The 23351-nt window shown below is 40.8% G+C and overlaps 1 protein-coding gene across 1 annotated transcript; it reads left to right on the top strand.

Moving 5' to 3' along the window:
• Nucleotides 1-21951: 21951 nt before the first annotated feature.
• LOC147609438 (uncharacterized) lies at nt 21952-23058 on the top strand. The gene is made up of 2 exons (XM_086787872.1): nt 21952-22151; nt 22347-23058. The coding sequence occupies exons 1-2, from the start codon at nt 22039-22041 to the stop codon at nt 22864-22866; spliced, it is 633 nt and encodes a 210-aa protein (XP_086643998.1). The 5' UTR covers nt 21952-22038; the 3' UTR covers nt 22867-23058.
• Nucleotides 23059-23351: the final 293 nt, after the last annotated feature.

Genomic DNA, 23351 nt, shown 5'->3' with positions numbered 1-23351 from the left:
TGGTTGAGTCCTTTTCATTTTCTGGCTTCTCCAGAAAACATCTTGCTTTATTTCCACTCATCTTGTTGTGCAACCTCATGATTCATGCCAGAGGTCTTTTTGTTAACAGTAATTTGCACATTGCCACCACCATGGCACCCAATTGAGTTGAGTAGCTGCTCTACTTTATGAGAGCTTCTTCTTGTCGTTCTTTGCCTTGCATGCATAATCTATGTGACACTTGAGCAAACAGTCAAACACACGCATGAATGCATGCAGTGTACAGAAGTGGACATTCTTCAGTTATAATGGAATTATAGGATTCCATTTTGGGTCTCTCAAATGCTTGTTTGGCACACAGCTAGCATGTTGGCAGACAAAACACCTCCAACCCAATTGCCAGCATCATCGTCCATGGGGTCATGCTCAATATCTTGATTCTCGAGCATCCTCTTCTTTCCCAACTTTTGTTTGTTTTCCCTCACCATTCTCATGCACCATGGACAAGGATTTGGGGTGTTAGCACCTGCTGGACACCCAAGCAAGCACTTTATTGTTTTCAAGTCACCCCCCAAATGCCAATCTACTGTATAAGTACCCTTGCCCTCTACCTCAAGTTTTTCTCCCTGAATCTGTGCTTTGATGACAGTGGTAATCCAGGGTATCCTATCAAACATCCAAGAAAGAACTTCATGTGTCTCTTTTGGTACTTCAAATGCCCCAAGCCATCATATCTCTTTCTCAAATTGGACACTATATGAGGGAAAGTCTAGCTTGCAAATCCTCTCCCTATCAAGAGTTTGGTTGATCTCAGTATTCCCCTCAAATGTGTCTTCACTGAGAAAAGACGATAACTCTAAACTTTTTGCATATATGCCTCATTCATGAGTGTGATACTCATTCGCTCTATCCTCTTTCCTTTCACAATCTGGCACTCATCCATTTTCAACACAAAGCTAACTTTTTCACCTTGCATGACAAACAAAATTAAATAAGCTTTGATTTTTCATAGACTTTTTCAACTAGTTTGCAAGAGATATAAAAGTTACTTACAATTATTAGGTAATCCATAGAATAAGATCATAACTTTCTGAAGACATTGTAGATCAACAAATATATTGTTGAACTTGTTGTAAGGAACCATAATATTACCATTGTTGCCTCGCTTTTCCCCCCAAGCTCTAATGGTCAGCACATCATTGACGCAGTAGTACTCTCCAATCTTACATTGCATGCCCTCTTTGCTAATCTCATTGGCCTCTTCTTTGTAATCTTAAAACTATACAGGTACTCCAGTCTACATCTCCACAACAAAACCAACCAACTTGCATGAGTAACACTCACCACTCCCAGGTGGGATCTTTTGCCGCAAAACCTTTACTTGGAGTCTCTCTTTTGATGAACCCACACGGCCTTTTGCCGCCTCAAGTCCTTCTAGATTGCTACACCACCCGTCTCCTTCCAGAACTTAGCGCCCGCTTCCCTGTTAGCGCCTGCTTCCCTGTTAGCGCCCGCTTCCCTGGTTGCCTGTGCACATTCTATTTTCAATTGTGCATCTACGTAAATCTACTCGTCCGCGCAATAGTCATCTTTTCTACATTTTATTATTTATTAAGGTTTGAGATAGGAACTCCTTGACCTAAAAAAAACCCATCATAGTTTGTAGACCCCCCCCTTGGTTAGAGCTTTTATGCTCAACCACTTATTTGGCAAAACGTTATCTACATCCTACAGTTAGCTCAAATTTTTTATTGATCCTCCACCTAGATCAAATGGGTATAGCACCCTCCTCCAAAGCCATCCAACTGCACCAAGCCATTCTCCTATATTCGAGACCTCCACACCACAACTGGTGGCATCCTCCATGCATACTTACTGTCCAACCTCCTCCCTACCTCTTCACTCTTGTCAACTCTGAGATCACACATCTCAACATAGTTAGCAACTACCTTCTCCTTCATCAGCCCTCCAAAAGGGTCCTTGTAATTATAAATAAACACCCCAATGCTTCCTGAGCACTATCTTACAAACAACCAAAATCAAAAATCTATTGTAATTCTTCATCAGCATCTAGAGCCTCTTTATCCCATAACCTACACAGCATCCAAAACTTCATCATCAACACACACTCTAGTATCCACCTAGACATCCACTTGCTCATCACATCCTTGATCCACAGACTCTTCATAAAAATCAAAAACACCCTCCAAAGCATCATCCTAAAAGGCATTCACATCATTGTGCACACCGTTATCCATATCATCACGCACATATGCCTGTTGATCCACACTAGCTTCACCATCACTTGTGTCATCAAAAAAAGGCAACTCTCACAAACTCTCCAGCTCACACTCTTCCATAGCATCAAACAAACCTGCAGGCTCCACACCGGCATCCCTAAATGAAGTAGTCCTCATCTCAGGATCATGTAGCATCTCCAGCATAGTAGGGACCTCCTGCCCCTCTATAATAGATTCACCATCTGGGCATTTCTCCTCCACTTTGTTGGCATCTACCATCTCCAACTCTGGGTCCAAAATCATACAAACTGCATTCACTTCAACCTCACAAACACATGGTCCCATAGCCTTTGCATCTTTTGTTACAACGCTTATATAGGGATCTACAACCTATACACTACTCCTAGCAGGACACATATTAAACAAATCAAATGTACTGACTTCACCTAGTGCTTTCCTAGGCTGCCTCTTTCCTAGCTCTTACATTTCTTCTCTTCTGAATAGCATAGGAAAGCTATAACCATCCATCCTCCTAGGGTAAAGACACTAAGGGGACATAACTGATCTATCCTCCTCACTTGAAACTGCCCTTTTCTCTCTGGCTATCCTCAAGGTCTCTTCAAAGCTTTCGGGTCTCTTTAGCTCCACTTTCTCCTTCAAATCAACATGTAGGGACTAGATAAACATGTCTTTCTTAAGTAAAATTGGTGGGTGCTCTCTGTTCCCAAGGAAACATCCCATCTGCCCCACAAGTCTTCAAAGTGGTCCACAAACATATTAAACACATCTGACAAATTATGCCTTAGCTTCTGAACTTATATCACCACCACTGATTTCTACTTCACGCACCATTTACATATCCTCTGCTGATGGCCCCTCAATCAATACTTGGTTGATTTTAGCCTGTGGTGGTAGAAAAGGTGGCGGCAGAGGTGAAGTGTCAATGTACTCGAAACATCCCCCTAGGTAAATAGGAAGGGTTTGGCTATCCTGCAATAGTGATTTGCACGGGTGGTGCTGGTAAGGCCAATGGTGCTCTAGGTGCTGGCAGTTGTGCTACGGTTTGGAACCTCGGATACCTGCACATGGAGGTGTCATGATTCCCTAATTTTACACAATGCACACAATAGAGTAATGGCCTTGCTCTTAATTGTGGGCATTCAATGGTAATGTGATTCAATCTGCACATAGAACACCACACCAAATCTCTACGAGGGTAAAGATGGGTATGCCCATGCCCAGATGTTTCTCTTCCATCCTTCACCTTCAATTTATCCAGTATGGCATTACTGAGTTCGTCCATAGTCATTTTCCCAACTTGCTTTCTTTGAGTTCCAGTCTCTTGGTGACTCAAAACTCGCGAAGTCATTGCCGAAGATATTTTGACATCTTCTAGTTGTGTGGCAGTTCCAGCATATTGTCTTCATATTTAATTGCCAGCTTACAACATGCATCCAGAGTAGCCGGTCAGGCTAATACTAGATAATCATGCATTTTGTGGTCTTGGACTCCTCTTCGGAAGCATGGCAATAATTGATCATCATCAGTTAGCCTCTCTCGTAGTTTGCATCTTGAATTCAAGTTCTTTAGCCAGGACACATAGTCATTGACTCAATTTCTTTTTGTTTGATGTTATGCAGTTGTGCCCACTGGACTCCATCTGTCGCCACTTTGAGAAAAGATTGGCACAAACACATTCTTGAGCCAAGTGAAATTGATCTTATCTTCTGGCTTGAGGGTCCGAAACCATTAATGAGCTTTTCCTTCTAGGGTCAGTGTGAGAAGGCATGAATCATGATTACATCACTTACTAGCCCGCAGGTCTCACATGTGGACTCAAAGACCTCCACATGTTGGATCTAGTCCCCATCCCCTGAGAACATTTGTATGAGCTTTGAAATGATGTGTGGCTTCATTTGGGATGGTCAGGATTCTAGAGCAATGCCTAGCTCTTTGACCATTCCTCGGTCCATTTTCGGTAACCATATTCAACAAATCTATCCTTGTGGCCGCATTAAGATCTACAATTGGATCCACCCTTGGTCTTTGAGGAGCTACTCCCTCCCTACCTAGACCTCGTCCTCTACCAACATTGGCTCTTCTAGGCATTTTGGTCTATAGGTCAGTTTGGCCGCTTTATTCTAGACTGGCTCATCATTAGCAGCCTCCGTACACCTTTGTAGAATCAAAAGCATGTAAGTTTGGAATTTCTCCCTCACTCCTACCCATAACCATTTCTGGCTCTTTGCCACGTGATTGAAATAGGTTTAAATTTCCCATCTCCTTTTGTTCGGCCCTAGCCCTTCGAATATCGAGCTCTTGTTTTCTTAAGCTCAATTCTCGCAAAACTGCCATCCTACTTCAATCCTTTTCAAATCTTATTCTACTTCTTCTGAGTTGAGGAGAAGACTTGACGTGTCCTGGCTGTGCTTTCCAAGTCTATTCTCATTCTGGGGGTGCTAGTGTTAGACAGCCTAGAAATTGAAGGTTGGGTTGGTAATTCTTACCTTGGACCAAGTCCAGCAGGTTGATGGACCCGTGCCCACAGATTGCGCTTCCTCATCGTTGTTGGTTGGAGACCAAAAATTCCACGGGCTATATCAATGATACCACTAGATCTTGTAGGGGAGGGTGGCTTCTCCTCTTCCCCAAACCCAGAGAATCGTAGCCCTTCTTCCATAGATTCTTCACTACTTATCTCGAGATGGTGGTTAGATTCCTTTTAAGACACTCAATTGAGTGCTCATCACTGAGTGGCCTGAACTAACACTCTTTTGATAGGAAGATCATGGATGATTTGATGCACTGTCGTTTTAGGAGTAGGGTCGTCTCTGATGAGCTTTCCAGACCTCAAGTGCATGTGAATGTGATTTGATAAGCTAATTTGCTACCCCAATTGAATTTTGGTAAGGTACTGTTGATTTGTTTTTTGAAGCCGTGAGACTATAGATAACAGTTCACGACGTGAAAAGTCAAAGAATCGTTCGCGTCGTGAAATGGTAAACTGTTCACGTCGTGAACTAATTTCTGTACTTTCACGTACTCCAATATTTCCTTCGGACTCAGAAATCAATGTTACCTTGTTCTAATTTAATTGGTCTCAAGCACTTCCCTAACCTTAATCTGACAATACCAGGATCATGAACTAGATCTTGTTAAGTCGTGAAATTGCAAAAATAGTTCATGTCGTGAGTTGGAAATTGTTCACATTCATCATGAGATGGAAACCATTCACGTCATTAGATGTAATTGGTCCACGCTGTGAGATGCACTAAAACCATTCATGTCGTGAAATGTAAATCGTTCACGTCATGAACTATTTAGTGTTTCACGTCGTGAAGCATTTTTTGCTAGTTCACGGATTACGATTTTGTCGGACCCGTGGTGTCAGAGATGTCAGGATAAGATGATCTATTTTTAGCAAGATAAGCCCGTGAATTGCGGTGCTAATTTTTGCACTGATTTCGGGAGCGGTTCACGCCGTGAGATAGCAGGAAGTAGTTCATGTCATGAACTGTTTTCCTACAGTTTCAGGTGTAAAATTCCCACGTCGATAGAGAGGAGTTTGGGTACAAATTACCTATCCAAATGCTTCTAAAATGATTGTGCTAGGCATAAAGAATGTGATACGAGTTTAAAACACAACCAATGGCTCCTTATTTTTTTGTTTTTTGTGGATTTCTTCAAAGAAACAAAAACAGAGTATCACCATGCTCGTACATGTTCACGATTTTGGTGATATAAACATCAAAATTGAAAGGAAAAAACACTAGAGATTTCCTCTAAGGTCACTCCAATACACACCCAAAACAACCAATTTCTCACAAACTTTCACTTCCACTCAAACCTTATCCATTCATTCCATACACAATGCACTACCAAAATGCAAAGGCAATGATGATGCTTATGTAATGGGGGCTGAAACTCAAAGAGGATGGAAGAAACAAAGGTGTTTCCACGACAATGGCACCAAAATTGTTATGGGCTACCACACCTCCAAGAAGGAACTCAATGCATTCACCTTTGGAAGAAGCAATAGAACACAACTGTCATAGGGCCCTTACCAATGCTTCGAGCTCATGTCCCTTGAGGTCTCCAAGTTCACTTTAGAATCTCCAATCCTCCAAGCTTCACCTCCACGCTGTCACCATAGATTCGCTCACACCACCACACAAAGGCAATCACTCTCTCTCATTTCTCCACACAAGTATACAAGCATACAAGTATAGAGAAGACACATGTGCTAGAGTAATCTCTGTCACTCTCTCTCTCAAGACAAAAGAAAGAACTCTCATAGCACAAAGGGGGATTGTGTCCATTCATTATGAGAAAATGCCTTATATACAATTGGTCCTTATTCACACTTGGGTGCCCAAAACTTGCTAACTAAGGCCTTGGGTGGCCAATATCTCTTAATGTACAACTTTTCTAGTGCCTTTGCATGACACTTATTAATGTCCTCAAATGGAGGAGCATATTTGTTAATTCAAAATGGGATTAACACACACGCTTGGGGGGGAAGTTGGGACCCAATCTGGTGTTCTCTCTCATTTCTCAATTTTTTTATTGCGTGTGTTTCCCGAGGTCCACGATTTCCCATTTCAATGGTATGAAAACCCAGGGTACACTCCATAAAAAAGGTGTCTGTTTGTTGGGGCACTCAAATAGCCCGGGACCACGGGTCCTATATGTGTGAAGGTAAAAGAGAAGTGCAGCACAAAGCCCAAGAGATCAAGCATGGCAGCGATGCCTTAGTACACCCCCACATGTCAACCGAGTAAACACAAGCTCAACACCTTGCATGTCAAAGCGTGGGTGACGGTGACGTGAGTGCCTAGCAACAAACTAAGGGGACGGTAACACTACCGGTAGCAACACCAGCCCACCAACCGCCACGCACAACACCTAACGGCAACAACCGGCTAATTGCCGGGGGCACAACACCCGGTGATAACGACAACACTACACCAAGGTCCCCCACCAGTGGGAGTAATGTGGAGTGCACCTCAAGAGAAGAAACCAAATATATCTCTATTCTCCCCCTTATACCCTTCTCACCATGCATTATAACGGCTCGGGGGGTTCAACTCAAAAAATGTTAGTGTACCACGTGAGTTTAAAAGGAGGGGTTTTTTAATTAGATACATTGAGAAAAATTAACACAATTATATTAACAGGAGGGGTTTTTTAATTCAATTTTAGAAAAAAAAATCATTTAGTTCATAAGTAAAGAGGGGTTATTTTATTGGGGGAAATTTTTTAGTTAAGGGGTTTATAAAATACCTCTTGAATGCACGTGATACCTAGGGTTTTCTAGTAGTGCACCCCCCCCAAGTATAACGGTATGTGGGATAATAAGGATGCTACATGCTAGCATGTGGTGAGGTGAAGAAGAAGAAGAAGAGGAAAGAGAGAAGGAGGAGAAGAAGAGGAGAGAGAAAGAGAAGAAGAGGAGGAGAGAGAAGAAGAAGAAGAGAGAGAAGAAGGAAAAGAAGAGAGAGAAGGAGAAGAAAAAAAATAAGAAGAGAGAGAAGAAGACGAAGAAGAAGAAGAAGAAATAAGAAGAGAAAGAAAGAAAAAAAACGATTATCATTATAAGATCATGACCAAAATCTTTTGGTCATGACCAAAATCGTTTGGATTTAATGACCTTAGATGTGCCAATAGATATGCATGGATTCACGACTGGGATAAATTTTCAGATAATGCACCTAACTCAAGGCCAACAATATTCTAGACCGTTGTCGTGATGTGGGCGGTGTCGCTGGGAAAGTGCGAGACTTCTGGCTGTGAGAGTAGCTTTCAAATCCCTTACAATCCAACTAATGTGTTCTGTAACCCTCGTACCTTAAACCTTCATCCCAAGAAATGTCCCAACAGCCTTCAAACAAGACAACATGCTCATCCACAACTGATACCATGTAATATATATTCATCCAAAACAACACTCAAACATCATAGAAATATCATCATGTATCACCATCATCCCATTTATCATATGTTCAAACCAAATCTTCAGTCATCTTTGCACTTGCTAAAAAAGATGTCTCAACAACCCTGAGACAGGGGACTCATACACGAGAAGAACAAAAACATAGACATGAAAGTGAACATCCACAAGTGGACTCAAGAAAATAGAACCTCAAACTTGCATCCTCATCATATCAGATACAATCTTCATTGAACCTGGAGCTTCATCTCTTGAGCTAAGAAAGTCCTCTTTGTTCAAAGCTCCAATCCTCAATGATGTAATCTATACCACAACATCTACAGGCCTTCCTCTCATAAAACTCTGCAGCAGTAGCAGCTGTTCACAAAGCTGCAAACCTCTAAAGCCTCAACCAAACTGCAGGTAACCCCACTTCTGCAGATCCCTTCACTACTTCTTCCAAGCCCAAAACTTCAAAACTGGCCACCCCACCACCACAAGGCACGCTCTTGTCCAACACAAGCAATCCCTCTCTTGAACCTGCAGGCTGCGCCTCTGCTCTGCGCTTCTAGACAACCACCCTCGTCTCAGCTCATCTACCCTGCTTTATCACTAGTCAGTTCCTTGCTATACAAGGCGGCCACCACCTCTGTCACTGTCTTCCACCTCACACCCAGCAGCACTGCTTTCTCACGATCACCCCGGCACCTTTGCCCCAGGCGGTACTTTCCCACACACAAAGCGGCTGGCCTTTCTGTGCCAGCCTATACATTCAGAGAACCTTCTTTGCAGTAAGCATCTAAGCTTGATAGCGTGTAACTCTTTGGAAGCACTCCAAGAAAATACGCGATCAGAAAATGGCCTGTTTCATGCTGTGCAACTCTGTTTCTGTAATTTTCACTCAAAATCCTTCCAACAGTATCAAGAAGTAAAGCCTCAATCCCTCCATTGTTGCCACCAGATCTATGCTGAAGACGACAATAAGAGCCACCAAGGCAGAGAGAACTTGAAACTGACTCAGTTGCAAGGTCTGCCATAACGCTTTGCTACCAACCGATGCAGCTAGTTGTAGGTTCCTCCGCACTTTCCCAAGTGTTGTGTCAACTGGAGACAAGAAACGGCTTGCCTCGATATCATTTAAGCGCAAATCTGCAATAGAATACAGCCTCTGGGGAACCTGTGCAGCGGTGCCCTCACTTTACACCAGAACCCCTCTGACCTCTGCAGCCCGTCAGCCCTTCCAAGCTTCCATCTTTTTCGTTTTTCTACCACCTTCTACGCCTTCACCCTTCGAGATGTCTGTGCTGGCCGCCTCCAGAACCTCCACGTGGCCATTAAAATTATTGGCCATGTGTATATTTTTATTTATTTTTTTCCTTTCAAAGCCTATGGCCACACTTAATGCTAAAAGAGCCCCTTCTTCCTTCACTTTCGGATCATCACGTCGCGCCCACAACCTTCCAATACCAGAGCTGCCCATGCTTCCATACCACTTCAAACACAGCATACGAGTGCCCACTCCATACACCTTCATATACAGCTTCCAATGCCACTGTATCTGAGTGGATACCTTCCATATCTGTCCTTGCTGCTCAGGGCCCAGATTCCACATAAGTTGTTCCATGAACATGCTTTCACTGCATAGACATGCCATAGCACGACATCCACCCCCTCTAAACCTGCACATCCTCTGGTATGTGCCACACAGGTCCTAGAATTCAGTGTCCATGCATTATTTGCACACCAACATTGGTATATGTACAAGCATCCAACTAGGCGTCTTAAACCCTGTCAAACCTTACCCAGTTGGTATCACCCTAGTAAACATGAAACAGTAGAAGAATATACATAGTGCCACTCACAAGGGGTTATCCTTTGTTGAAACATAGCATGACATCTTAGCCTACCCCCCTAGCCTGCAAGATATTTATATCTTAGCAATCACATCTGAATGGTTCTGCTTTCCCACCTGGATCAAATACCAATCGCTTTTGGCATATGTGCCATATGCTTTGCTCATATAAAGCCCTATCCTCACTTAGATTCCCTGCATATGCATAATTACCCTCATCATTCAAAGTGGGATGCTCTTCAAAATGATTTGCTTCAAAATTTTCCTCAGGCCATGTTTGAAGCCTTTGCACCACATATTGTATGGCCACACCAAATAACAACTGCATTAACAGCATGGAACACACACTTGGTAACATCCCATCCAAATCTACCTTGCCTGGATCCAGCTCACCCACTGACAAACATTCATTCTTCTCATCCAAAGACGGAAAAGCATGGTCTTCATTGGCTTCCTCTATGCTATTATATACCTCTTCTTTAGGCCGTTGCAAAGTATGCAAAGCATCCACACCATCAACACATACAAAGTCCAACAAGGCATCATCGAGAATAGCCTCCAGCTCTGGATCAATCTCATCACAATCATTTGGCTTACATAACACCTGCACATCCTCACTTGCAACCGACAGTTGACTAGCATCAAGCATAGAAGAGCCCAAAGCTGATGGGGGTCTATTATATATCATGAAATCACCCAATGCATCATCTAAGTTAGCATCCAATTCAGGATCAATCGCATTGAAGCCATTATCATCTTGCAATCCCACATGTTGGTTATCATGAACATTCATATCCCCATAGCTATATCCATTTGGTTGCTCATATGCAGCCTCATGAGGCTCTGTGACCACACTTTGCATATCCTGCATGTTATCTCCCAGTATTTCTTGATACCTGTCTGCAGATGGGCTTAGAATTATGGGTCCCTCACCCGAGTACCCTTGAATCTGTATGTCATTGAACCCTGTATGATCCAAAAAGACAGATTCAATTTCCCTCTCCAAATCATCATCATAAATAGGCTTCCAAGCTCGAGATTGTTGCTCACAAATGTACTTGCAAGGTAACCCTGACATTGATGACATAGCATCACCCTGTTTATTGTTGGAACACCCAGTTAGCATTCCGGGATAACCCAAATCCAAAGAACCTTGACAACCAGCTTCAGAAGCAACATCACTGTTGGAATCACCCATATCACTCACCCCCTCTAAATCAATCACACATACTTGTGACCCATCTTGTAATATTTTATTTTCCTCGCATGCATATTCATGTACATCATCCTGCTTATAAGCATCATAACCAGATAAGAATGCAGTAATGATAGCATCTTCTTCTTGTCTTAGATCTTCAAACTCTGCAATCATGCTTTCAGCAAGAAGCATTGGTTCCTGCTGTTCTTCACACATATGATACGACACCTGAGGAATACCCTTTGAAGGAGCACTTTCGTCATGAGAATCCTCAAGTTTACACAGCTTACATGCTTCACAGCCCAAGAGGAAACTATTAGCGATGTCCTCTTCCTCGTGTATTGGGTCTTGAGCACCTGTCCTGAAGCTCGTGTATTGGGTCTTGAGCACCTGTCCTGAAGCTCTCTGAATCAAGTGTCTCCTCAAGCATAGGCATACACACATCATGTGGTATGATTATAGGACCCTGTATGTCTGCACCCTCAAACAAGGAAGACAGATTATACTTGCACAGTTCACCCATTGCATCTTTATGAGGCTGTAGTAAAGCATCGCTTTTGTCACTGTGAAGGCCTTGTTGCTCACTAATGGCTTTTTGCAGTCCTAATTTAGCATAAACAGCCTCCATAATCTCTGTATCAACCTTGAATAGCAATTGATTATCCTCCATAAGACATGCATCGACAACCGCTTCTAAATTGGCTCGGATCGTTGCTGGAACACTATCATAGCTCACATTATACCTCATTTCATCACCCTTTTGCTTTTTCTTTTCCCAAGTAAGTTGCTCCTGCTTTAGGTTCATGGAACTCGCATAAATAAGTGCATCTGCAAAATCACTCCATCGTTTGGAGTGATACTCTGCTAGTTCCAGCACTTCATCTTTTAAATCAGGACTCATAAGGTATGCAAAAGATGCAATCATCATGCTTTCTGGAACCCCTTGATTCTTCATCTTTGTCTCGTAACACCTTAGATAGCTTTCTGGATCGAAACCATCAAATATATTGACCCTGTTATATACCAATTGCACCGCAATTTCTACCGCTTCGTGAATTTGCTTTTCTTCTTCAATCTTCCTGAACCGCTCTTCAAGCTCTTTCATCTCTGCATATAAATGCTCCATTTTGCTAGCCATCTCTACGTACTCTCACCCCAGCGGTTTCACGTCGGGTTCACCAAAGTTGTCGTGACGTGGGCAGTGTCGCTGGGAAAGTGCGAGACTTCTGGCTGTGAGAGTAGCTTTCAAATCCCTTACAATCCAACTAATGTGTTCTGTAACCCTTGTACCTTAAACCTTCATCCCAAGAAATGTCCCAACAGCCTTCAAACAAGACAACATGCTCACCACAACTGATACCATGTAATATATATTCATCCAAAACAACACTCAAACATCATAGAAATATCATCGTGTATCACCATCATCCCATTTATCATATGTTCAAACCAAATCTTCAGTCATCTTTGCACTTGCTAAAAAAGATGTCTCAACAACCCTGAGACAGGGGACTCATACACGAGAAGAACAAAAACATAGACATGAAAGTGAACATCCACAAGTGGACTCAAGAAAATAGAACCTCAAACTTGCATCCTCATCATATCAGATACAATCTTCATTGAACCTGGAGCTTCATCTCTTGAGCTAAGCAAGTCCTCTTTGTTCAAAGCTCCAATCCTCAATGATGTAATCTATACCACAACATCTACAGGCCTTCCTCTCATAAAACTCTGCAGCAGCAGCAACTGTTCACAAAGCTGCAAACCTCTAAAGCCTCAACCAAACTGCAGGTAACCCCACTTCTGCAGATCCCTTCACTACTTCTTCCAAGCCCAAAACTTCAAAACTGGCCACCCCACCACCACAAGGCACGCTCTTGTCCAACACAAGCAATCCCTCTCTTGAACCTGCAGGCTGCGCCTCTGCTCTGCGCTTCTAGACGACCACCCTCGTCTCAGCTCATCTACCTTGCTTTATCACTAGTCAGTTCCTTGCTATACAAGGCGGCCACCACCTCTGTCACTGTCTTCCACCTCACACCCAGCAGCACTGCTTTCTCACGATCACCCTGGCACCTTTGCCCCAGGCGGTACTTTCCCACACACAAAGCGGCTGGCCTTTCTGTGCCAGCCTGTACATTCAGAGAACCTTCTTTGCAGTAAGCATCTAAGCTTGATAGCGTGTAACTCTTTGGAAGCACTCCAAGAAAATACGCGATCAGAAAATGGCCTGTTTCATGCTGTGCAACTCTGTTTCTGTAATTTTCACTCAAAATCCTTCCAACAGTATCAAGAAGTAAAGCCTCAATCCCTCCATTGTTGGCCACCAGATCTATGCTGAAGACGACAATAAGAGCCACCAAGGCAGAGAGAACTTGAAACTGACTCAGTTGCAAGGTCTGCCATAACGCTTTGCTACCAACCGATGCAGCTAGTTGTAGGTTCCTCCGCACTTTCCCAAGTGTCGTGTCAACTGGAGACAAGAAACGGCTTGCCTCGATATCATTTAAGCGCAAATCTGCAATAGAATACAGCCTCTGGGGAACCTGTGCAGCGGTGCCCTCACTTTACACCAGAACCCCTCTGACCTCTGCAGCCCGTCAGCCCTTCCAAGCTTCCATCTTTCTCGTTTTTCTACCACCTTCTACGCCTTCACCCTTCGAGATGTCTGTGCTGGCCACCTCCAGAACCTCCACGTGGCCATTAAAATTATTGGCCATGTGTATATTTTTATTTATTTTATTTCCTTTCAAAGCCTATGGCCACACTTAATGCTAAAAGAGCCCCTTCTTCCTTCACTTTCGGATCATCACGTCGCGCCCACGACCTTCCAATACCAGAGCTGCCCATGCTTCCATACCACTTCAAACACAGCATACGAGTGCCCACTCCATACACCTTCATACAGCTTCCAATGCCACTGTATCTGAGTGGATACCTTCCATATCTGAGTGGATACCTTCCATATCTGTCCTTGCTGCTCAGGGCCCAGATTCCACATAAGTTGTTCCATGAACATGCTTTCACTGCATAGACGTGCCACAGTACGACACCGTATCGTTATTTCACTTACCTAGTTTATAGACTTGAGTTTGTGCATGAGGGTAGGCATGTTGTTATGTGTGGTGTAAGCATGATGTGCAGGTTATACCGATGAACGCTACCATTGAGCCGCGTTGAGTTTCTGACAACTTACTCTCACGATAAGTCCTCATCTTTATCGAATGATTATATTTTCAGTTATTTTCAAATTATTTTAAATTCTATATTTTTCTTAACTTTTTCATTTTTGTAGTCAACAATACATCAAGGTAAGAACTTCTTACTTTTGCATTCTATTTTACATTTCCAAGTTTCATATTTATTATTCAAGTTTATTTTAACTTCAAGTGCAAATTAATCTTTTCATCATCATCTCGTTTGACATTAAGCTAATTATATAGATTTAGACTTATTTATTTTAATCGTTTCAAAACCTATTAGTCTTGTTTGAATTTAAAGTGTGTGAAGTAACATATTCATTTGATCATCTTTACAATAAATTTTATTTAAGACTTTTTGTAAATTTTAAAGAGAGTTTTTATGCATCAAAAGTGGAACATCTTGGAGGAACTGGCCCTTCCATCTTGAACTATACTTTATGAATTTTTCACTATGTATTAGTCTTGTGGTATGGGACACGAGATTAATCATGTGTGAAATATTCCAATGCATACTTATCTCTAGATGTGTGTGGGATAATTCCTGGTAGTATGGGACACTAGAATTTATTACGCATAGAAGTCCTTGAAACAATTTCTCTTTTTCATGTCTATGACAAATACTTAGTGATTAAGTGTTGCAAGGGTAACCCAAGTTGGTTGTGAGTGAATCCAGCTAGCTATAGCACGTGTGAGGCATGTAAGGAAAGTGTGAGTTTGATTGTGAGTGAATCCAATCAACTCTTCTAGTTAATTCTTGAGAGGGTGACCCAGGTGTGGTAAAAGAATTAAGAGCAAATTTGATTAATTATTTAGAGGGTGACCCAAGTTGGTTATGAGTGAATCCAACCAGCTATAACACGTGTGAGACATGTGGTATGAGTTTGATCACCTCTGTGAATATGTGTGACGCGTATGAAGACATTGTGAGTGAATCCAATGAGTGAATCCAATGTGGCAGTTTGATAAGTGAATCCAATCAACTCTAAGACATGTGAATCCAATGTGGCAGTTTGATAAGTGAATCCAATCAACTCTAAGACATTTGTGATGCATGTAAAGGTTGTGTGAGTGAATCCGATCAACTCTAAGACACATGCGATGCATGTGTAGACATTGTGATAAGTGAATACAGTGTGGGAATGATTAATGTGTTTAATCACTTGTGTGTGCTGATATTAACAAGCGAGGACGGTTATACTCTCAACCAAGAGGAATATCACGAGAGTGAGATTTTTCATATATATTTTTTTGTAAAAGAAATCTTGTGAAGCAAGCAAGGATTTATAAGATATTTTATTACCCAATTTTTGTAAAAGAAAAGCTTGTGGAGCAAGCAAGGTCTAAAATAGCCTTATAATCTATTTTTGAAGCAATAAAATCTATAAATACTCTGAAAGTGGGGATGCTTTTGGCACACTCTTGAGGGGGTAGTTTGGACCCAATCTGGTGTTCTCTCTCATTTTTGTATTTTTTATTGCGCGCATTTCCTAAGGTCCATAATTCCTATTTCATATACAAGTTTAAATAATAATCTTTGTTGAAGACTGTTAGTCTTAGAAAATATATATTAGGAAGAAAAGATAAATAATGTTAATATTTGCATGTGGATAAAGTGTCATAATTACTTAATGATGCAATTAATTTTTTAAGAGAATTTAATATAATATTTCAACATATTATATTTTATTATATCTCCATTAAAAGATGATTTTAATGATTGAGGGGGATTAAAAATTGGATAGGAATTTAAGTCATTTTTTAATGCATTTTTCTTCTCACAAGCTTCTCGCTTGATTTTTTTCTCAATTTATTACAATTTCACACAAGCTTTTATACTATCCATCCATAGTTGTGGTCCAAATTGTGGCATCCCAATGCCAAGACTAGGGCACACACCAAGTCATGATACCACTCAAGCTTAGCCTTAGCTAATGCATACATAAACAACACTCATGTAACCTACCTTGGTTGTAGAGGTTGCGCCTAGATATATAAGAATTGACATGCTCCGATTGGAGGAGAATGAACTTCATTCCAACCTTGACAAATGACTACCTCTTCTTCAAAAACTCACCCGGCTTAAGTTATGCTAGCTAGTGCACCTATGCCAACAACCACAATTGGAATGCATCATGTTGATTTAACAATCCCTAGTTTTCACAACTTTTAATGCACTGCACCCCACATCTAGGTGGGTATTACCCACCATATCCTCCACATTTTGATCCTTTATGATATGATGCTCATGCACCACCTCTAGGTGGGTATTTCTCACCATATCCTCCACATTTGAGAGTTAAAGCTGCATTCATAAGGGGTTTATTAAAAGAACGTGCAAGATAGCCCCCATGAGAGTTCAACTAAAGGGATCCTATTTTCATGGAGCTAATTGTGAAATATTCCAACCCTTTAGCATGCATCATCAATAGGAGAAGCCAAACAAGATATTCTTTGAGACTTAAAGTTGCATTCATGAGGGGTTTATTAGAACGTGCAAGATAGCCCCCACGAGAGTTCCCCCACGAGAGTTCAACTAAAGGGATTTTATTTTCATGAAGCTACCTAAGGCTAGAAAAGCATAAGGATTATTGGGAAAATATAGTAAAAATCAATATCTTTGGTATGAAAAGGAGTAATTTAATTTTCTTAAGCCTTACAAAAAATGTGTATTTAAAATGTGAATGTACATGATAGATCAAGGGTTTGCATGTAACAAATTATCCAATGCTTCATTTCTAGATAGCATGGCATCAGTCCATAAAGTTTTATGTTCTTAAACAAGGTTAATGCTTGTGTCAAATCTAGTGTGTAATAATGTGAATGCAAATGGATGTAGGAATATCTGTTGGTTCACCATAAATCAAGGCTTTACAATAGTTAAAATGCAAGCAAAGTGATGAGCTATGAAGGATCAAATGCAAGAATCAACATCATTAGCAAGTGATTAGATAATGATTAAGATGAGATTAGTGGGCAATTAACTGATAGTTAATGTAGGTATGGATACTCAAAAACCAGCAAATATCATTAGGCCAATGCCTCAATTTATAGTGTTTACATCCATGATCTGCTCCTTGATTTGTTCCTTGATTTGTGCCACCTCCCCTACATCTGCTGGGGGGACACCTCATCCTTGATTCACTCCACCTCTTTTGCCTGATTCTCTCCACCTCTTCACTTTTCCCCCTAGAATATCTCCACACATCCTAGATCTTCTCATGCTACCCTTTATTCTCTCCCAGTAGATTCCACTCATCTTTTCACTGCCACCCACTCATTTACAGACTCTCTTTTACAGCCTCTTGCTAAGGGCTTGTTCCCGCACACACACACATTCACTTGTATATTTAACACCTCCCTTCAAGTGAATAATCCTAGCACACCTGGACCCTATACCAAGTTTTCCTCTTACTTGGTAGCCCACGACCAATGCCTCAAGTCCCTAACTAATAGTCCTTGACACTCTCTCTCTATGTGTCCAAGGCTACTACAAGTGCCTCTGACCTTGACTAAAGTGCTCACACATACATCTACCACATGGCCTACATCATCAGTGGCTCAAAAGTGGTTTTACTCTCTTGGGGCAGGTTACATTGGGTTGTGGGGTTTCTCTCTCTTTCTCTCTCAGAAAAGATGATCTGACTCCACTTCCTTAGGAGTCTCCATGAAGTTTGCTAATGTCGATCCTTCTTCGCTGGGTTTGCTGTATAGCAATCTCTTGCCATGTGTCATGGCTTCCCACAGTTGTGGCAAGTGAAGGTCCTTCCTCCTCCCCTGCCTCTTCCTCATCCTCGTCCTCGTGAGAATCCTCCTCGGGTGTAGAATGATTTTTCCTCTCCAGTTGGTTGGGTCCACGCCTTTCTTCTCCTTGACCTTGGTCTCTTGCTCTAGTAGAGCTTCTTCTATCTCATGTAGCTTAAATTATGGTACATTCTTTAAGGTTGCCACGATGTTTTCATATTCTCCTTTGTCCACACTCTTCAGAAGCACTCCTAGTGCATCATCATCCTCTACCGTCTTACCCCAATGGCTGCCAATTGTTGCTTAATGCTTTTATATTTGTTCAAGTGTGTGGTTAGAGGTTCACTTTCCTTCATGTCAAGTCTATAGAATTGCATTAACAGATTTATCTTTAAATTTTTTGCTTGAGTGCCAAATAATTTATTGAGTTCATCCCATGTATCTTTTGCCCGTTGTATCCCTATGATGTGGTGAATGATTTCATCATTTAAACTGAGTGTAATGAGTCCCAATGCTTTCTCATTCCTGCTCTTCCACTCATTCTCCCCAATCACCTCTTGGCATTCATCTCTTCCCTCAACTAGCCCCCAGAGATTTTTCCTCATGAGCAAATACACGGTCTTTGTTTGCCATGTATGAAACTGCTCCCCATTAAATTTAGCTATTTCTTGTGTCGTGCTCATGATGATGTGAAGGGGATCTTACCTCTTGATCCAATTCAAGATTCAAGGGTAGTGTCTACCCTTTTACAACTCAAATCTAGTGTTAAATGATGATTACAACAGATTTATCAGCATAAATTTACCAAAAATTACATAAAGCCAAGTATAGCTGACCTGGTACTGAATGGTTGGAGTATCAAACCATCTCTAAATTGCAAAATCTGAAGTGATAGGGATCTATATCAGATACCCAATGGTAAATTTGAACCCTCAATTTCACCAAGATACAGTGATTAAAGCTGATTAATCACTTATTAGTGAAATAATCCCTTGTTTTGTGTGCCAAAAACATAGTGTGCGGGGAGGCCAGATCTGGGGCCTTAGAGTTCAAATGAGCTCAACTCCTTTCAAAGGCATCAATAGCAGTTAGTCTAGTAGAGGATCAAGCCAAGAAACAAAAGATTTGACCAAACATTGAATGTTTAATCTCTGTTTTACCAAAGTCACTTGCAGATTTGATGCAGAGCTTGATGCCACTTCTCCTTGAAGAATTTCACAAATCTGAGATCACCAACATGTAGAGCACCTTTGAAAACACTTAGGGCCAAGAGTAATTAGACTAATTCCATTGGTATAAGTGTAGATCTCAGTTTTCCTTCAGAAATGGGACGCCAATAAAATCGTGAAAATCTACAGGTCTAGGCGGCAATTCGTCGAGCTGCTTCGCTGAGCTAAAATGGTGGGAGCATGGCTAGGTGTGGCTAGAAGCATTTTTCCTAATGTTGAGGATGGAGGGAGATCAAGCCCCTCCACTAGCTGCAGGTGCAGAGAATAGTTGAAAAGGCTTTTAAAATGATTATCTCCTAATTATGATTAATAAGCTAATTAGCAAGATAATTAGGCTCTAAAATTAGATTAATCCTAAGGTTGGCTCTGATACCAAGTTAAAATGCAAGCAAACTGATGAGCTATGGTGAATCAAATGCAAGAATCGACATCATTAGTAAGTGATTAGATGATAATTAAGACGAGATTAGTGGGCTATTAACTGATGGCTTAATGTAGGCATGGATACTCAAAAACTAGCAGATACTCATTAGGACAATGCCTCAATTTATAGTGTTTACATCCATGATATGCTCCTTGTTTTGTTCCTTGATTTGTGCCACCTCCCCTATATCTGGGGGAACACCTCATCCTTGATTCACTCCACCTCTTTTGCCTGATTCTCTCCACCTCTTCACTTTTCCCAGAATATCTCCATACATCGTAGATCTTCTCATGCCACCCTTTATTCTCTCCCAGTAGATTCCACTCATCTTTTCACTACTACCCACTCATTTATAGACTCTCTTTTACAGCCTCTTTTTGCTAAGGGCTTGTTCCCGCACACACACACCCATTCACTTGTATATTTCAACAACAATCACGATTTGGCATACGTGTATAACATCCACACCATTTCTATTGCTTTTGTTATTATATTAGAAATTAAAGTCTTATTTCATAGTGCTCACTTGATAGTTCAAAAGAAAAGTGTGATCCAAATGCATTGTGCACTAAATACATTTTCAAGAAGTAATAAGTATGAAGTATCTCAAATAGTCAATGTGTCTTACCATGAGTATGGTATTATTGAATCTTGCCCTTTGACAAACAAGTGTTAAAGATAGGATTGCAACTAGCTTGACTTTAAGACACTACATCATGCATTAGGATGCTTTCTCGCTTCCGTTGTTCTTGACCCCTTTTACCCTTTATAACTAGCATCACAATAAATTGAAATGTAACCTTCTTGATAGAATCTTAAGTTGAAATCATGTTGATGTATTTCATCTTTTTAATGACATTGTCTTTTTTAGATTATCTTTCTTTTTACTCTAGGAAAGCTATACAAAATTATGATGTTTTACTATATGTAACACGTTTATTTTTGTTAATCTTATTTTACTCAAACGTAGTGTAATAGGTATTATTTCTTTTTATAAACATTTGTAGAGGATGAAGCCTTATGTGTGGATATCCACTCCCTTTTTGGCAGACATCCATGTAACATATATTATAAACCTGTCAAGCAAGATGTGATAGGAATTTTGGTTAAGGAAAGTGGCATGATTAACGTAGGTGTTAGGCTCAATACCCATCCTTGCCCACCCGATGACTCTTTGTCATCCACCCTTGTGATGCTAGATAACTTTTTTGGTAAATTTTATTAAGTCCCCTAAGATTTACTTTTGTTAATCTTATTATACTCGAACTTAATGCAATTAGTATTATATTTTTGTTTTTGTAAGTGAATCATGAATCTTATATGAGTAGAAAACATAAAGTACTTGTTTAAAAAGAGTAGATAGATGTATCACACATAGATGTAACACACACGCTTGTGCGCATGCATGAATGTATGCCTACTCATTACACACACACACACAATGACATGTACACTTGTATTTATGTAAATGGTTGTGCACACATATATTCACATGCATACATAGACACACCTAGCATGCACACACACACACACACATGCATATAGGTGCATGTGTACACACATATGTCTACATGCATGTGTGCGCACACACACATACACACTTATGCTCACGTTTAGTTTTACCCTTGCTTATGGCTGTAAAAAAGGGATTTATGCACAAGGATGAAGGAGAAACCTTCTACATGATGAGGAGTGCTGCAGGGTTAATAATAAGTCAAAAGACTTTGAGCGTCATCGAGCAAGCGAAAGTGAGTGTGTCATCTGCTTTATTTCTATATTTATATGTATATTTATGTTAAAAATCAAGAGAGATGAGAAGAGACCAAGAAACATGCTTTAGTGAGGAGGAATCAATTTTGTAAAAGGAGTAATAAATTAATGGAGGGTGAGAAGGACACAAGGGGTAAGCAAAGTCAAGGGGATGCGGAGGTAACACGCCAAACCAAAGAATTGAACCGACTTAAGTGGAAGCGTGTATATATACGCCTACGTATATACGACGTATACAACCCTTTAGCAAATGAACCGACTTAGGGCGTATGTATACATACGCCTCCTTCTATACGATACCATATAATTATTGAATTATTATCATAGATCTACGAGCGACGTATTCTACGCCACCCTTGACAGTATATAAATACACGCATGAATCTCTATAATCATAGATTATTTTAGATTTCAAAGGCCCTAAGAGTGGTTGATCCAGGTCCTCAAAGGATTATCGTCAGTGTTTAATCATGATTAATGCGACGATTATCGGGGGATTAGGGCTGGACTCAGTCACCCCCGCAGCTCTTGACTCTTCTTCTTCTTCGTTGTTTCCTTCTCCTGCCTCTTCGACGTCTTCCCGGTGAGTGCCTTAATCCTTTCCAATTACAGAAACATTAAGAGCTTTTAATCTCATGGTTTTACTAGTTTATTGCGCTATCTTAATCATGTTGCTTATATCTTTGCAGTTTGTAGCCATACCCGGATTAATTAGACTGTCTTAATCTTCATTAAGTGCCCAGCCTCTAGTTTAATCTGTGTGTTTTGGATTGATTAGCTATCCTGATTTTGGATCGTGGGCCTTAATTAATGAAGAAGAAAAGCTAGCAATTGAGCAGCTGGCTAGGCTTAAGCGATTAAGGTTGATTAACGAAGGCATCATTAGCAATAATCATGAAGATTATTTTCATGATAATTACAATATGGCTTCATGCACAATATCAAGCGGTGGATCATTTCCGAGCACTCCCGTAAGCAACTCTAATCCGGGATTAATACCTTCTTCCACGCCCTCTGCAAGCTGCTCTGTGGAAATGGCCGCGTCAATGGAGAGGATTAAGCCTGTTAATCTACTGATAAAGGAGATTAATCCTCCAAATAATGAGGAGGAGGTTAGCAAATATGATCACAAGGGCGTAAATAATCAAGATTCGGATTCGGATTTTGAGGAGCGAGTGAGGCCTCGTTATAAGCTAGTGGCCGACTTGTATAACACGAGTCCACTAATCCAACCTCTAATCACAGAGATTAAGTGGCCAATTAGCAAAGGTGACCAAAGGAAGAGAAAAGCTGGCTAGATAGAAATTATTACACAATATCTCTATTGTTTGTGCAATATAGAGGAGAAATTAGGCCATTTTATAACTGGCCCCTGGTCACAAGACCTCTTTTGTTTTGCAATATCTTCTATGGAGGAGTATTTTGGCCATTCCATGTAGTATTTTGGCCATTTCATGTACAGTTTAATACTATCAAATAATAATGTAAAAACCTTTTTTTTTGTCACTTAACTTCATGCACTTTTTTAAAGAGGGTAATGTATGTATTAAGTGAAAGACAGCATTGTGCCCATGATCATTTTTTTGTCACTTAACTTCATGCACTTTTTTAAAGAGGGTAATGTCTGTATTAAGTGAAAGACATCATTGTGCCTATGATCATAGTGCTGTACATTTCTTTGAAAATGTCTTGCAAATAAAAACCATTTAAAATTTTATCATTTTTTAGAAATTGGTTGCATGATTCTATTTCTGTTAATCTAGGAATCGTCTTACACCTTCTC

Source organism: Cibotium barometz, chromosome 51 (assembly GCF_041138505.1).
Source record: "Cibotium barometz isolate CiBa-2024 chromosome 51, ASM4113850v1, whole genome shotgun sequence".
Lineage (NCBI taxonomy): Eukaryota > Viridiplantae > Streptophyta > Polypodiopsida > Cyatheales > Cibotiaceae > Cibotium > Cibotium barometz.
The sequence above is the reverse complement of the archived record's forward strand: the minus strand, read 5'-3'. Positions and strand labels throughout refer to the sequence as shown.

What these genes read in the sequence shown, in the direction of transcription:
- LOC147609438 (XM_086787872.1), top strand. Translation starts at nt 22,039, where the DNA reads ATGATTAATGCGACGATTATCGGGGGATTAGGGCTGGACTCAGTCACC. An exon ending in GCCTCTTCGACGTCTTCCCG is followed by an intron (nt 22,152 to 22,346) that starts GTGAGTGCCTTA and finishes TGGATTGATTAG; the next exon opens with CTATCCTGATTTTGGATCGT.